The sequence below is a fragment of the Anguilla rostrata genome, chromosome 14, assembly GCF_018555375.3.
Source record: "Anguilla rostrata isolate EN2019 chromosome 14, ASM1855537v3, whole genome shotgun sequence".
NCBI lineage: Eukaryota > Metazoa > Chordata > Actinopteri > Anguilliformes > Anguillidae > Anguilla > Anguilla rostrata.
In genome coordinates, this window is record NC_057946.1 from 16,937,615 (window position 1) to 16,952,148 (window position 14,534).

Genomic DNA, 14,534 nt, shown 5'->3' on the forward strand with positions numbered 1-14,534 from the left:
CATGTCATATACATCTGGTCTGCAGATGCTTGATAATGTGTACATAAATATAACTATTATCACTGACCAGTTAGCTGGGATCTGCTCAGCCTGCAGTTCTTCTGAATATGTAATTAATGCCTCTCATTAAGCCACCATGCCGCTCATTAATATGCAGCCCGTATGTCACATGCATGCAGAATGCTGTTATCACCTATGCATGACTTGATGCATTGCAGTAATGGCTTTCAAAGTACCAGCCAAGCGCAATTAGAATTGCTCTCATTTAAGCTTCTGTATGAATAAAACATCGGTCACGTGCGTGTGTGTGTGCGTGTGTTGGGGGGCTACGTGGGAAGGATTTACCCTATTTGCTCCACTGTTTTGCTGCATCACAGTGGGATCTAAGGTCACCAGTTGGAAGTAATCATGTCATAGCTTGGAAGTCCTGGATTTTCTACACATGGAAAGGTGTGGTACCCTTTGAGCAGATGCCCACCATACATCTATATTTAAAGGCCAGTCCACTGGGATGTTCATCATGTTGGAATGAATAATGTATCTCTTTAAAAGATTATTTTGTTGGGGAATGGCGCAGGTCATGGAAATTACCCTAAATGGAAATTGACTGCTTTGTTCATATTTTTAATTCATGATAATCCTCATTAATGCTATTTATTCACAGTTGATGGGATTTGTTTTTGTACACTCTGGTGTTGAAGAGGTGATGTCACTTTATAGAATGACATGTGACTTATTCCCAGTCTCCCGCCTGGAAATGTTTTGAGGTGGAATGGGCTGGGGTGGTTCAGTTTATCCTGCTCTTGTAGAGCGACTACTTTATTGCTCCTCGAAATGAATGGAAAATGAAGCATGCAAGCGATTGGTGAAAAAGCCATTATGGAACACCAGTGCATGTTTAGTCATGCTTACTGTCTTATATGTAGAACATATCTGAACACAATGTGCCAACTGAAGAGACAATATTATTGCACGTGTGCACATTTCGCTCTGTCATTATATGCATTCAGTGGACACTTTATAGGGTACACTTGCTTGTCAGCATGAATGCCTACTCCTCTGAACAGTGAATCATGCGGCTGCAAAATATACAGTAAAAATAGCACAGAGATGTGGTGAAGACGCTTAGTTGTTGCTCGACCAAACAGTAGAATGGGCATAACGTGTGATTAGTGGTGCTAGACTCGTCCTCAAATAACAGCAGTGGTGTGCAGAATGGCTTCTCTGAATGCACAACGTGTAACCTTGAAGCGAATGGGCTACAGCAGCAGAAGACCATGGCAGCTTCCTCTCCTATCAGCTAAGAACAAGAAGATGAGGCCACACTGGGCACGTGATCACTTAAACTGGACGACTGAAGAAAAACATTGCCAAAGTGACCATTGCAAAGGTGTTACTAAACTGTAACGAGCAAAACATTGCCTATGATTTGACTAGTTAGCCTAGTTAGCTGCTATAGCGTCGAGCGTGATACTGAGGGTATACGCATAACCAAACGCGAGACTCGTAACTTGATCGCGCTTTGGACAGTGACCATCAAGGTGTTATAAGACGCTACGCAAAAATTCCTATTATTGCAGCCAGTCAGTCACCCGACCAGCCTTGCAGTTAGAAAATAATCATGACGTCAGATGACGAGAATACTAACGAGAGAGAGAGAGCAGCAGACCTACTGAAAAGAAGCGAGTCCATGCCCCCCAGAAGTTCCTCGCAAAATATCAAGAGCAATGGCCGTGCCTCCACCTCTCAAAACTTTTGATTTTGACATTACATTACAGGCATTTGGCAGACGCTCTTATCCAGAGCGACGTACAACAAAGTGTATAACCATAACCAGGAACAAGTATGACGAAACCCCTAGAGAGAAGTACCGGTCCAAGTGCAGGGAACAACCGCATAGTTCAACTTGGACCCTGAAGGTTAAACTGATTAACACTAACACAACGAGAACAGCAACAACGCAATCTATGGAAAAAACATTAGCCACCAAGGAGCTTCAGGTAATATTTTAACTAAACCTTTAGTTACAAAAGCCTACATTCCTAGATATTTTTTCAATTGAATACTTTTTTTTTATTAGACCCATATGATGTGTGCCTTTATAAGCTGATTCAATTATTCAATTATTAAATAAAAATGGAAATCATGAACAGAAATTTGGTTTTAATCATAATTGACAGTGTTTTACATTGCAACATACGTTTTTTTTACATTACAACATAAGTTTCTGTAAATACGTGAAAATTAAAACATATGTTACAATATACAGAATAAATTATTTCCATTTTTATTAAATAATTTAATGCAATTCACTTATGGTTATCAGTTTGTATAAGCACACATATCATATAATGAAATATTAATCATGAAAAAATTGTTTTAAGCAGGTGTACTCAAACTTTTGACTTGCAAGTATATCATAATATAGCCCAGTGCAGTGCAAGTGATATTTTAGAATCAGGTCAAATTATACAATTTTGCCTGATCACTTTAACAGTCAAAACTAGAAAGGCTTGTGTGTGCGTGCAAAGCGAAGTGGTGCGAAAGCATGTGAAACTAAGCATTACACTGAATATTGTGGTACTCAAAATATTTTCCTGAGGTTGGCAGGTCTGCATTTGGCATTTGGCACGTTGACCAATAACACCTCTGTTGAAATATTAAAATAGGACTTTCAAATGTCAAGTCTCTTCCTGTGTCTCTCACCATGTAGCTTGTTAACTGGAGACTGCTGGGTTTTCAGTAAGTTAATATGCCGTAATATCACATCCTTTAGGAATTTTGCTCATGACTATGCATTATTTGAGCTCCAGTATTTCTGATACTATTTACAGTCATGCAATAAACATTACAGACAGAACAGCGCTGCCTCCGTAGTGTTGGGAGATGACTAAGTGAACATTCACACAGATCCAGCCTAGAGACTACGCTGAGCAATCACCTCCTGACCAAACTGATTAGTCTGATGTCCCATAGAGCTTGAGGCTGTCTTAATTAAAAGCCATAAAGACACAGGCAGGCATATTTGCTATGAACCCCCAGCCAGCCCTCTCTGGTGCTAATGCAGTTATGCTCCACATTGGGGAGGTTGGGTGTAACAAACCTCCACTCAGTCTCACGTTCACAGAAACTGCCATGTCATGGAAAAGTGGGGGGAAAGACCAGTCTCAGAGGATCATAGCCACGATGGACCTTTCTACATAAAATACAATATTATATTTCCTTGTCCAGTTAAAGCAGTAACGCTGCTGTCTCTCCAGAGCACAGAGCAGCAGTACTGATCTCACTGTCGCATGCTGGGCTGCAGTACCTGTGTCTGTACTGCGGTGCAGGAGGCAGAGATATCAGTCTCTATACTGTCCAGGCTGCAGTATTTGGTCTCTGTATAAAGGGCCCCATGCAGCAGTATTTCTCTCATTAGTGCACCATGTAGCATTACTGGTCTCTTTATAGTGCATCAGGCAGCAATATTGGTCCTTCTACACAGTGGCTGGAAACACTAATGGTCCTCTAATACTACTCTTGCAATACTGTGCAGTGATAAATAAGACTTTAATTAGAAGTGCTATAAGCATCTGTTAAAGATGTCAAGTTTTAAAGTTTTATGTAGCGCATCTTGGTTGTATTTTTTGAAAGACACCAGTTTTTTTAGCTAAAATGTATTTAAGCCTTCACGCCTGTGTTCTTGCCGTTTGCTGTATATGAGTTTGCTCATCAAATTTCAGGATTTTCTACGTCTCCCACGACTCCCAAGATCTGAAGATCTTCAGCTACATCGCCCGTGACGGATCCAACAACTCCTTCAGGTGCAACGTCTTCAAGTCCAAGAAGAAGGTACCGTAACAGAGCCTACTTTAGTCCCACCCACAGAGCCCTCCGTCCCTCCCATGGGTCCTTACATGTCTGTCTGTCTGTCTGTCTGTCCGCCCGCCGTGCTCAGACCCAGGCCATGCGCATCGTTCGCACCGTGGGCCAGGCGTTCGAGGTGTGTCACAAACTCAGCCTGCAGCATGCCCAGCAGAGCGGCGACGGAGAGAGCGACAGGTCAGCGGAGGAGCAGTCAGCCGAAGGTGAGAGAGCGGGCTGAGACTGGGCTTACATCATCCAGGGGTCCACAGAGGAGAACACTAATATTTCATAAAGTGAAGATGTTACATTTATGATAAAATGATATGCTTACATATTCATTTGTTAAGAAGCTAAAGTAGGTGTTGGATAGAGATGCCAAACATTAATTATTTATTGAGCTGGGGACCCTCAGCCACAGGGTGATTCGTTTAGGTGGTCTTAAGTTGGATAAAAGTTTGGGAACTCCTGTTCTAACTTATAGCCATATCAGCCTTATATGAACAGTAAGAAGCTGAAGTGCGTTGAAATGTTTGCTGGAATGAATGGCAAGGCAACCCGTGACATTTTATCTCACGATACTGGGATGTTTGCATTTCCAAGGTCGTCAGCTGCCGGGGGCGGAGCAAGACGAGGAGGGCGGGATGGTGGTGCAGTCACAGGCGGGAGCGCTGTGTGAGCAGGCAGTCAGCGAGATTCTGCAGAGCCTGGCAGAGCTGAACGTGGTCAGGCCTGGCCACAACCTCAAGGACAAGGCCGTCTTCCAAGTAAGCCCCACAGGCTGTCTCCAGTGTGATTACTATGTACGCTCCTGCAGGCGCATTTGAAACCCAGTTTCAGGCAGCTGGAAGGGATGGTGCCATATGATGCATTGATTTGCCCAGAAATGTTTCCCTTGAGAAATAGGTGTGACAGAACTCATGTCAGAACAATTAGAATATTCCAGTGTCTCAAAATCTTGTTCACACAAGTGGTAACATTTTTTTTAAAACTGCATTTGCAAAGATTTACACTTGTTCCAGCTTTCTACTCAGATCTACAAAATGCAGTAAATAGTGCTGAGTTTTAGAATATCCACCCTGACAACAGAATTCTAATGATATTGGCTGTTGTTCGTTTAGCTCCTCTCATGCAAGGATCAATTCTCTTTTACTGTGAAGCCATATCTCCTTTAATCCAACTCCTAATTTGTACTGCATACTGTTTTCTGTATGCAGACAAAATTCATGGGCTTTCTCCAAACCAAAAGGCATTAAATACTTTAAGTGGAACCCTGTACTTAAGCATGATAGACACTGATTTGGGTGATGACCCCTGGATGTACTACTGGCTTGCCCTGGTATGATACAACATACCACAGTACTATGAGTACTTATGAGCTGTCCAAGCTGAAAGCCTGCAGGCGTCATAGACTATGGCTTTTAGTGGAGGCCAGTATAAGGTGCTTTTGTCTTTGTTGTTTTGAAAGGTGGCAGTTCTGAGAGAATGAAGCTGTCCTCATCAGCAGGCAGTTTTAGAAGCTGAAGCTTTTTGAAGCAGTGGTGTTTTTTTTTGAGCGGCCGTTTGGCAGGGGCTTTTCTTTAATCTCCCTCTTCAGCCCCAGGGCAGTTTAACCACACAATTTCACCCCTGAGGTGCTTCACTGTGTAAACTGCACGCTCCGGCTCGGCCATTTAACTCTGCTGCACAACTGGAGCAAAGGGAATTTGTTTTGCTTTCGCATTCTCCAGTCTTGGAGGGGTTCCGGGGAAACTGCCCCTCCCTGATCCAGGTTTAATGGGAAAAAAATGCAATTAATGAGAGAAGCTTGTGGGAAGGAATGCACCTGCCGTCCACTCCAGGGGCAAGACTGTGCGTGCTTGCTTTTCATTTTCTGTTAAGTTGCCGCGTCACCCTGCGGCAGGAAGCAAGCCGCCAGAGACGAGCATCGGAAGACCGGCCTCCCGAACAGATGATGTGAACGGGGGGGGGACGACAGCCAGGAAGTTACTCTATATGTCATCAGACAGCAGGCAGCAGTTGGCATTAGGCCAGCTGTGGTTTTAGCCAGGAGTTGTGCATATATAATATATCCAAGGCTGTGTGGACATACTGACTGGTGGACGCTGAGGGACCCGGGGCGTCTCCAGGACAGTCAGTGCAGCACTGAGCTTCACATCTGCCTGTCTCTGTGCCCCTCTCGCTGGGCCCCGCCCCTTCCTGTGGCACACCACCGCATTAATTAACGAGCTAACTAGCACACGTCTCTCAGGAGCCTCGCCCAGCTCTGTAATTATGAGCTGCCAGTGATCAAGATTTCATGGCAATAACAGTGTGGAGAATAGGTTTCCACACAGACTGTAAGGCTAGGAAAATATTGTCAGATTTGTTGTTTTTAAGCTGATTAATTGAAAATTTAATCAAAGGGCATAAAGTCATTATAAATTAATCAGAAACACACTCATTGCCATGCAGCTGCAGTGGAGGTGAATCTTGTCAATGTAGCATGATACAATTGCGTAGATTAATTTTGCGTACAAGTCTTCACTGCCTTCTAGTGGTAGGATACACTAAGCACAGCTTCCAAAGATTTGTGACAAAATATGTCGAAATAAAATTACTCGTTGGCTCAAGTCATATCTCACTTGTGGTACAGGTGGTAATGGAAGAACCATGATTGGATCACTAACTGATCATATGTTCATTTCTTGTGTAAATTGTGTTACCATGTGTTTCCCATATTTCCACATTTCCCATATTTCCCATACAGTAGTTCTTCTAAAATGAACCTAACTCATTTTGTTTAAAGTGAACCAAAAAAAGCACTACTTTGTGTCCACATTGTAAATGGACTAGAAATGAATTTGGTTCATTTCAGAGGGCTCTGAGTTCGTTTGGCATGCTCATCTCAGCCTCTCAAGAGGTCTGACTGAGTCCAATTGACAGGCTGAAATGAGCCAAGTGTGAAAACGCCCGTATTTCGTGCCACAGGCCGAGGATTACAGTGGGCCAGCACTTAAGTATACAAAACCAACCATCTCAGACAGACACAGGTAAGGGCAAAACACCCGCAGCTTCAAGGAATAGTTATTTCTGAGCTACAGCAGATACAAACATCAGTTTTTAACAAAAATCATCTGCTAACAGATGAAAGCCAACAAAACAATCCTGCTGCTGAAGGACTGACCCACTCAGGATTTGAACCCACAGCCCTTGAGGCCTTGAGTTCAGTATAAATAGCCCCACTCTACACTGCTGTTAGCTGTCAAGGGGAGCACTGAAAAGAGAGATAGCAATGATACACTGGTCTCTCTCATTAGTTGGTTGGTGTCTCTGTGCATAAAGTAATGTACTTGGAGATGATACCACTGCATTCTGAAAGGGAGTTTTCTGTTTAACATTTAAAGTGACACCATAGCCAATCCCTATCCCAGGGGTGCCGTGAAGGGGGGGGGGGGGGGTTAGGATGATTCCAAGGGCCCTGACTGACTGGGACCCACAGAAAATATTAGAACATAGGATTTTCTGGAGTGGAGGGGGTCCAATGGGGCCCAGAATCCCTGGTGGCGCCCCTGCCCTATCCCATCATTTACCTGCTTTTCTAGGAAAGGATCATTACAGGCTCAATATGTGCTAATGCTGTTTACCTGTAAAATGGCTCCCACACACAGGGGTGACCCTGCAGCAGCAGAGCTATTAATTCAGACAAGGAGATTCATCCTCCTGGTCACTGCAGGTTTACCAGCCCCAGCAGAGGTGCTGTTAATCCAGAGGAATCCGGAGACTGGAAAATAGAAATCCAAAATGTCCGTACTGGACATTAATTCCTTCATGTTTGGAACATCAGTGCAGTGCTTTTAGTAATTATTCTTTCATGAAACTCGATTCTGATTTCTTCTTTAATATCCCAACCTTTTTTTGTATCCTTGGCCATTCATTTCTGTGTGGTTATCACTGTTAAGTAATCCTGATAAACTTTATTGTACTACTGCTGCAAAGTCTTGAATTTTGCTCCTCTCATAAAATACTCCCATTTTTTCTCACATGCAAAACTTTTCAATTTGCTGTATATATATTTTGGATTGCGTTAATGAATTCCAATGTAGCGTTAAACCTCCGATTTTTATGCCATTATGCTATTAACATTGTTCCCTATCATAATCATTTATGTAGGAAAAGCTGAGGTTGCAACACAGATCCTTGTGGGACTCCTTTTCCAACATTACATTGCACACATAATATCCTCCTCCAGTTGCTCTTTGTGTTGTGTTGTCCAGGTAATTTCATTTTGTGAGTGAGTAATGTGGTACTTTATCACATGATTTTTGGAAGTCAAGTTACATAACTATACAGTAATGTGTCTGCCATGGCCTCTCCCTGCAAAAACATATTGCCTATCCCTGTTTTTCAAGGAGCATTCCAGCCTATCGTACGTGAGAGATTTCTGTATTCCTGTAGCATGAGGTAATGGGCTTGTATTTCCTTGGATTGGTATGATCCCCATTCTAAATATACTGGTGTGGCGCTATTTTCTCCCCATCTTCTGGCATTTCTCGGGTTTTTAGAGCCAAAAAAGCTACATAAATGTACCTGTGGTGCTGTAGAAATGATCTGCTGTAGTTCTTCGAATACTTCTCTTTACCTTAACTGAAATTACTGTCATAGTTAGATGTACCTATAGGCATATTTGTAACCTCTTCTGTGGTTCAGCTCTCAACAAAGGAATTATATTATTATAATTATCTTTATCATTATAAAGAAAAGCTGCTTCCTTATTTGAATCCACTTTACCTGTTCCTTAACTTCATTGCCCTACTGCAATATTGAAAAAATGCTCATGCTTATACTTTTGTGTCTTGAGCTATTTTCATTTCAAAGAGCCAACCTGAGGCTTTGTCTGCTCTACAGGCTGCCGCAGTGCTTTAAGACAACAAAGACAAATACTGTTTCTCTCCCAGGCGCGGAGAGGAGAAACTCCCTGGAGAAGAAAAGGGGTGTTTTGTGTGATGTCGCTGCATTCAGCCATGTCTGTTTCCACATGAAATCAACAAAATGGCTCCCACCGACATCACTCTGTAACACAACCCCCCCTCCACTCCCTTCACCCCCAAATATTCCCAGCCAATGAGGTTTATTTCATTGAGTGGGCATGTTTAAACACCCCCCCACATCTTATCAGAGTGGAACAGCTGTGGAAGAGTATACTCTGTCTTGCCCCGCCTCTGTCAGAGAGTCTGTGATAAGAGTGTGTGCGCGTCCACGCTCTTGGAAACAGAAGCCGCAGGGGCGTCAAAGCCTTTCTGATGCTAGCGGGAGGGAGCTGGTCGGTCCTGTTGTTTGTGCAGAGCTCGTTAGACTCAGAGATGGAGCGTGCTGCGTGGACTAAGGGCTGTGCCATTACCTTACCGCCCATCGTTCAGAAACTCAATGCCTCACTCACGTCCACCACAGCTTCTGAAACCCTGCCATTAGTGCAGCTGGATCGGTTCTGGGGTACTTCAGTGCCTGTTCCTACATTGGAAGGCAATCAAATGTTGTGCACCTGATCTTGCCATGAGTACAGAATGGCTGTGTAGGATATGTAGGGTTACTCTGCTTTTGTTCAGTCAGTCTACCTGTATTCAGTCCATGTGATGGAGTAATAAAGTCTCAAATGCACCACCTCAAATGTGAGGACTGTGTAGGTGTGGGCCGCTGAGTTCTTTGCATCTCTTTACTTTTGTATATGAAACATGCAAATGGCTTGGTTATGGTAATATGCCCTGAAATAGAATCCCTCATCCGCTCTCTCGCTGGGAAAAGCCGCTTAGGGAAAATCACATTCTGCTCAGGAACATCGCCGCCATTGAAAATGTGCCATCACAATCAAGACTGAGTTGCACGCTGTGAGTTTTTAGCACGTTGTTCATAAGCTAGTGTTACCACAGCCTTTACTCTGCTGCTGACTTTTCAACATTTTAATACAGGTTCTAACAGTATTGCCTTGCCTAAGCAGCTGGGTTAAAGGGGGAGAGACTGAGATAGAATAGAGATGTTTAAGAAGAGAGAGAAACAGAAAAAGAGGGAGAAATGCCAATAAGAAGGGGAGAGAGTGGGAGGGAGAGTGAGAGAGGGAAGGAAAGAGAAAAGGAGGTAGGGAGAGAGGAAGAGATACTCCTAAATGTACTATCAGGTCCAAAGGTCTTGTCCACCCCTGTTCTCAGCAGCTCTTCTGCTTGTTAGAGTCACACCCCCATTCACACTTTCTGAAAAGTGTCCTGCACCTCCTCACTGCTCCTGCTTCTCCCGGCCCTCACCACTGCGTCATTCTGTTACAGGATCTGGAGAAGTGCTCGCTGTACACGGTGTCGCGCGGCTCCCTTTCTCCGGTCAGCCCCTGCTCCCCCACGCTCACGCCACTGGCCGCCCAGCACCACCTGCAGCTCCTCCAGCACCAGCTGCACCAGCAGCAGCAGCAGACACAGGTCGCTGTCGCACAGGTAAGCCAGCCCCAGGCTCAGGTGGGCCACGGGCAAGAGATGTAGGCAACGGATGCATGTGATCCAGAATTGCTTGATCTTCTGTTAATTCAGACGGGTGCCCAATTGCACACATCTTCTGAAATGGCTACAGTGAGCCCTCTCTTATTTTATTGGTACGAAACACCAGCTGAGTTGCCACATTTGCTGTGAAACTGGTACAGATAGCCTATATTTAGTGGGGCTATTATCCACTGTGGTGGGAGGGGTATCCTGCTTTCTGAGTAACACTAAGGTCAGTTGTGCACCCAAGGGACACTGGCACTTTCTGAATTCAATCTGGCCCTCAATTTTGATGTGAACAATACAAGATATGCTGCTGAGTAGCATGCATACAGATTTGACAGAAAGCCACTGCAGACAAAGCTGGTGCAGTTCTGTGCAAGCTTTCCATTTGTCTGGCAGTATGAACTGATGAGTCGTATGAAAATGACAGTTTATTGGCCGCAGCTGCGCCCAGCTCATACCAGAAGAGACTTTAGGTACGATCATCAACGCTGTGGTCTACCCTTGCGTGTGGTCCTGGCTCCTGTGAATGACACTAGGAATGTGTTTTTCTATCAATTAACTAAAAATTACTACAAATGATGGGGAAAATTATTAAAAGGAAAAATTAATAAGGAACATGTGATGAAAAAGTGCACTTGGTGAAGCAATGCTTGCATTATGGGTCTTTTGCACAGAAAGTGAATAAGTGCCAAACACCATTCAACTTTACCCAAGGACAAGCTCATAGAAAGTTGTTGCTCATGAGAAGGTGGACTGCTTTCCCTGTCACACAAAGATATTCCACGCAGAAAGAGTATGAGACTCTTATGCAGTTTAACTTATGTATATGTTGTTATATATTTGTAACTAGAAAATATAGCCTGTTTTAAAAAGTTTACTGTAAGTAGCTATTCAAAAGCATGATTTAAATTAAAATGGACATTTATTCTCTTGACTTCAAAGTTACAAACATTTGAGAATAACAAACAGCCCCCATTCCCGAAGGGTTTGTATCTCTGAGGTTTTGCTGTGCTTACGTAAATAGCTAATCATTTGTCTGTAGTTCATTTAATTTTAATACTTAATTTAAGATTAGTTTTCATCAGATGGTTGATCAAATGATTTTTCATTTTTGTAATATCTGATGATATTAGTTAATAAATGATATGTTAGCTAAATGTCACTGCAGAGGCATGGTGGGGTTTTTTCATGCACTTCACGGCGCAGATAAATCTGTAGCCTGACAAGAATAAATTTAGTAAAACAAGAAAGGAGGGATCCAAAGCTCACAGATACGGATCTTGAAAAAGTGATAAAAATGTGAATATAGAGCTTACTTCCCAGGTGTCTAAAATGCACTGATGGGGAAGAGTGGAAAGAGGGAAAAGACCTTTAAAAAGCGTTTGTGATATCGGCGTGCTGCACAGCAATATTAAAAGAACACAAAACAAGAGTAGCCTCCCCATGGGGCTGAAATGCGTGGGCTATTCTTGTCTTGTGTTCTTTTAATATGGCTGTTGTTTCATGGTCTTTTAATATTCTCACTTTAGCTGCATACTTTATCGGAAGGTTTGTGACTGAATACAAAGTATGACACAGCTGTCAGGCACTTTGACTGCTTTTCTTATCTATGTAAATTGTAGCATTATAAATCTGGTTAAATGGAAAATTATGTCTGCTGAGTGTAATAATAGAGGCCGAATTTGAATAAACAATGTAATTTTAGTCTAAATCTCTTTCTCCCAGACACACAAACGCACATGCACGCACACACAGGACAGTTTTTTTCCCTGTAGCTATCAGTTCCATCTCCACACGGTGAGCCAAGCCAGGCCTCTTCAAGCACAGCTAGTAACCAACCAGGCACGGCTCTAATGCAATACAGGAATAACAGACCTGACACTGTACACCCGCTTTCCAGTTTAGATAATGTTAGATAATGTTGTGTCGGTCTGGCAATGGCATTATCATCATAGATTAACCAAAAGTGGTTAATAAACATGTTGGATTCTGTTTTTTGACATGATCACCAATACATTTTCACCACTTGGAGGAGCTCTCACCTCACGTCCCGACTAGAAAAACCAGGCAGTGCCGAGATGAATTGCTCTCTTGTAATTACAAAAAGAGCACTATTACTGATATTGCACACACTTATTATTTTATTTCCTGGCTCTTAGAGTAGTCTCAGAAAGTAGTCACGAGGCTTGTCTAGATGCTATAATGTCACAATATGTTGTATACACATTGCTGAACTCAGTTACTTTCCGTAATTTGAAAAATTGGAAGTACTTCATTAGATTTTTCATCAACAGTGTTGTGGAATTAGAACCTTGTGCGAAAGGGCTTTGTCAGTTGCCTACAATGAAATTCTAATTAGTTGAGAATACACAGGTATGCTTTGAAACGCGCACACACGTGCATACACGTGTATACGGACAGACACACCTGCACTCACAAGCCTGCAAAGACCTGAAACCTTTTCCCTAGGATGCGGCTGCACTGAAGACCTGGATCCGATGCCTGTACTCACGATGCTGTCTCCCTGTCTCAGGTGCAGCTCCTGAAGGACCAGATGTCAGCCGAGACTGCGGCTCGGATTGAGGCCCAGGCCCAAGTTCACCAGTTGCTGCTGCAGAACCGGGATCTGCTCCAGCAGGTAGCGCTGCTGGTCAAGCAGCTGAAGGACCTGGAGGCCAAAGTGCACGCCGGCCAGAGTAAGACCCTCAAGCCTACCAGAACAGAAAGGCACACTGGGTACCGACTGCGCAGGGTACTCACAGCATGTACTGACAGACCAGCGTACATGTTCACATTCAGACTCGATAAGCCTGGTGTTTGACTGTGCAAACGTACAGTCTAATTCCAGTGTTCAACTGAGTAAACGCACTATGTAAACCCAGAGTTTAACTGTGTACAATCCTTCTTTAACTCCTCTCTAAACCCAACTGTTTAGCTCACTCTATAAATCTGACATTTAACTGTATAGGAACCTTTTTTCTTTAAAGGCAAATTATGGTAAAACATGGAAATGTAATGTTTTATAGTGTCAGGTGCTTGCATGCATGGTTGAGAAAGTGTGCTTTAAGCTGAAATCCACCCCTGTTGCAGTCAATACTGCGAGCTGGCCTTACTGCCAGCCAGAGCCTTTGACTGAAATGGATTATTCTTTGTTGGAAAATTGTATTTTTTGCAGATAACACAATGATCACTGACGAACATCTAAACCTACTGTCTGAAGCTTTTGTGCATTTTTCAATGTGGCTTTCATGCACGGTGACAAATTGACTGTTTTCATGGTCATCATCTTTGAAAAGCATTTTCAAATACATGCATTTGTTATTAAGCCAGGCTTGTATTGCCTGGCTTGCTTTTTTAGCAAGTCATCCTCCAAAGAGATTAGTGGGAACTTTTTAGTTTCAGTTCTCAAGCTTTCGCAAGCTTTCGCAACTTTCAGGGGCCAGCTTGTTTCCTACCAAACTTACAAATGTCCAGATCCCGACCAAATGGCTCTGGGGTCCCGCCTCTTTCATTTGTCAGAATATTTGGATTCAAAAAAAAAATCCAGCCCTCTTGAAAATATGCAGAATGTGTTTCTCATTTACTTGGTTTTATTTTGTGTGCAGAGCAGGCTACATATCTGGAACATATGCGTTAACCTGCAGAGACACAGCATTGCATAAATGCTCGTCAGTGGTATACAAAGAATCCAAATTTCCTTTGAAATCCAAGAGGCCTAAGATTTCACTGTTAAAAGACCTTTTTGACTAAGATGGGGTGGTCAAGCTATCACACAACATTATGGTATATGGTCCTTCATAGTTCTGGGGGGGGGGGGTTGCTACTGGGTAAGAAACCCCCTCTTCTTATCTTCCTTTCTCTTTCCCTTTATGTTATCTCCATCGCTGTCCACCCCCTCTCCTGTCCTTCCCTGCTTCTTTCACCTTTCAACCTCCCTCTTTCTCCTTTCTGCGCCTCTGTTCATCTCTACCTCTCTCTCTCCCTCCCCCTCTCTTGTTGAATATTAGAGGAAAATTCAAAGCAAAGATACTGCGGAATGAAGATTTGAGTTCACGGAGCACATTAAATGTTTGTTTTGTTCATTGAAAGGGCAGCTTTCATTCATATGTAAATCTTCCTGTGTGTCACACACACACACATTCTCTGTGATTCGCTTTTCTGTGCACCAACTCCTGCCCCTGC

At 43.2% G+C, this 14,534-nt stretch overlaps 1 protein-coding gene across 1 annotated transcript in view; it reads left to right on the forward strand.

Moving 5' to 3' along the window:
• The window catches only part of si:dkey-34e4.1 (carboxyl-terminal PDZ ligand of neuronal nitric oxide synthase protein), a 56,704-nt gene that overhangs the window by 26,690 nt on the left and 15,480 nt on the right, over window positions 1-14,534 (forward strand). Inside the window, exons 5-9 of the mRNA XM_064307810.1 lie at window positions 3,726-3,834; window positions 3,941-4,070; window positions 4,450-4,613; window positions 10,143-10,304; window positions 12,886-13,048. Of these exons, the coding sequence (XP_064163880.1) occupies window positions 3,726-3,834; window positions 3,941-4,070; window positions 4,450-4,613; window positions 10,143-10,304; window positions 12,886-13,048 (728 nt within the window). The remainder of the gene's footprint in view (window positions 1-3,725; window positions 3,835-3,940; window positions 4,071-4,449; window positions 4,614-10,142; window positions 10,305-12,885; window positions 13,049-14,534) is intronic.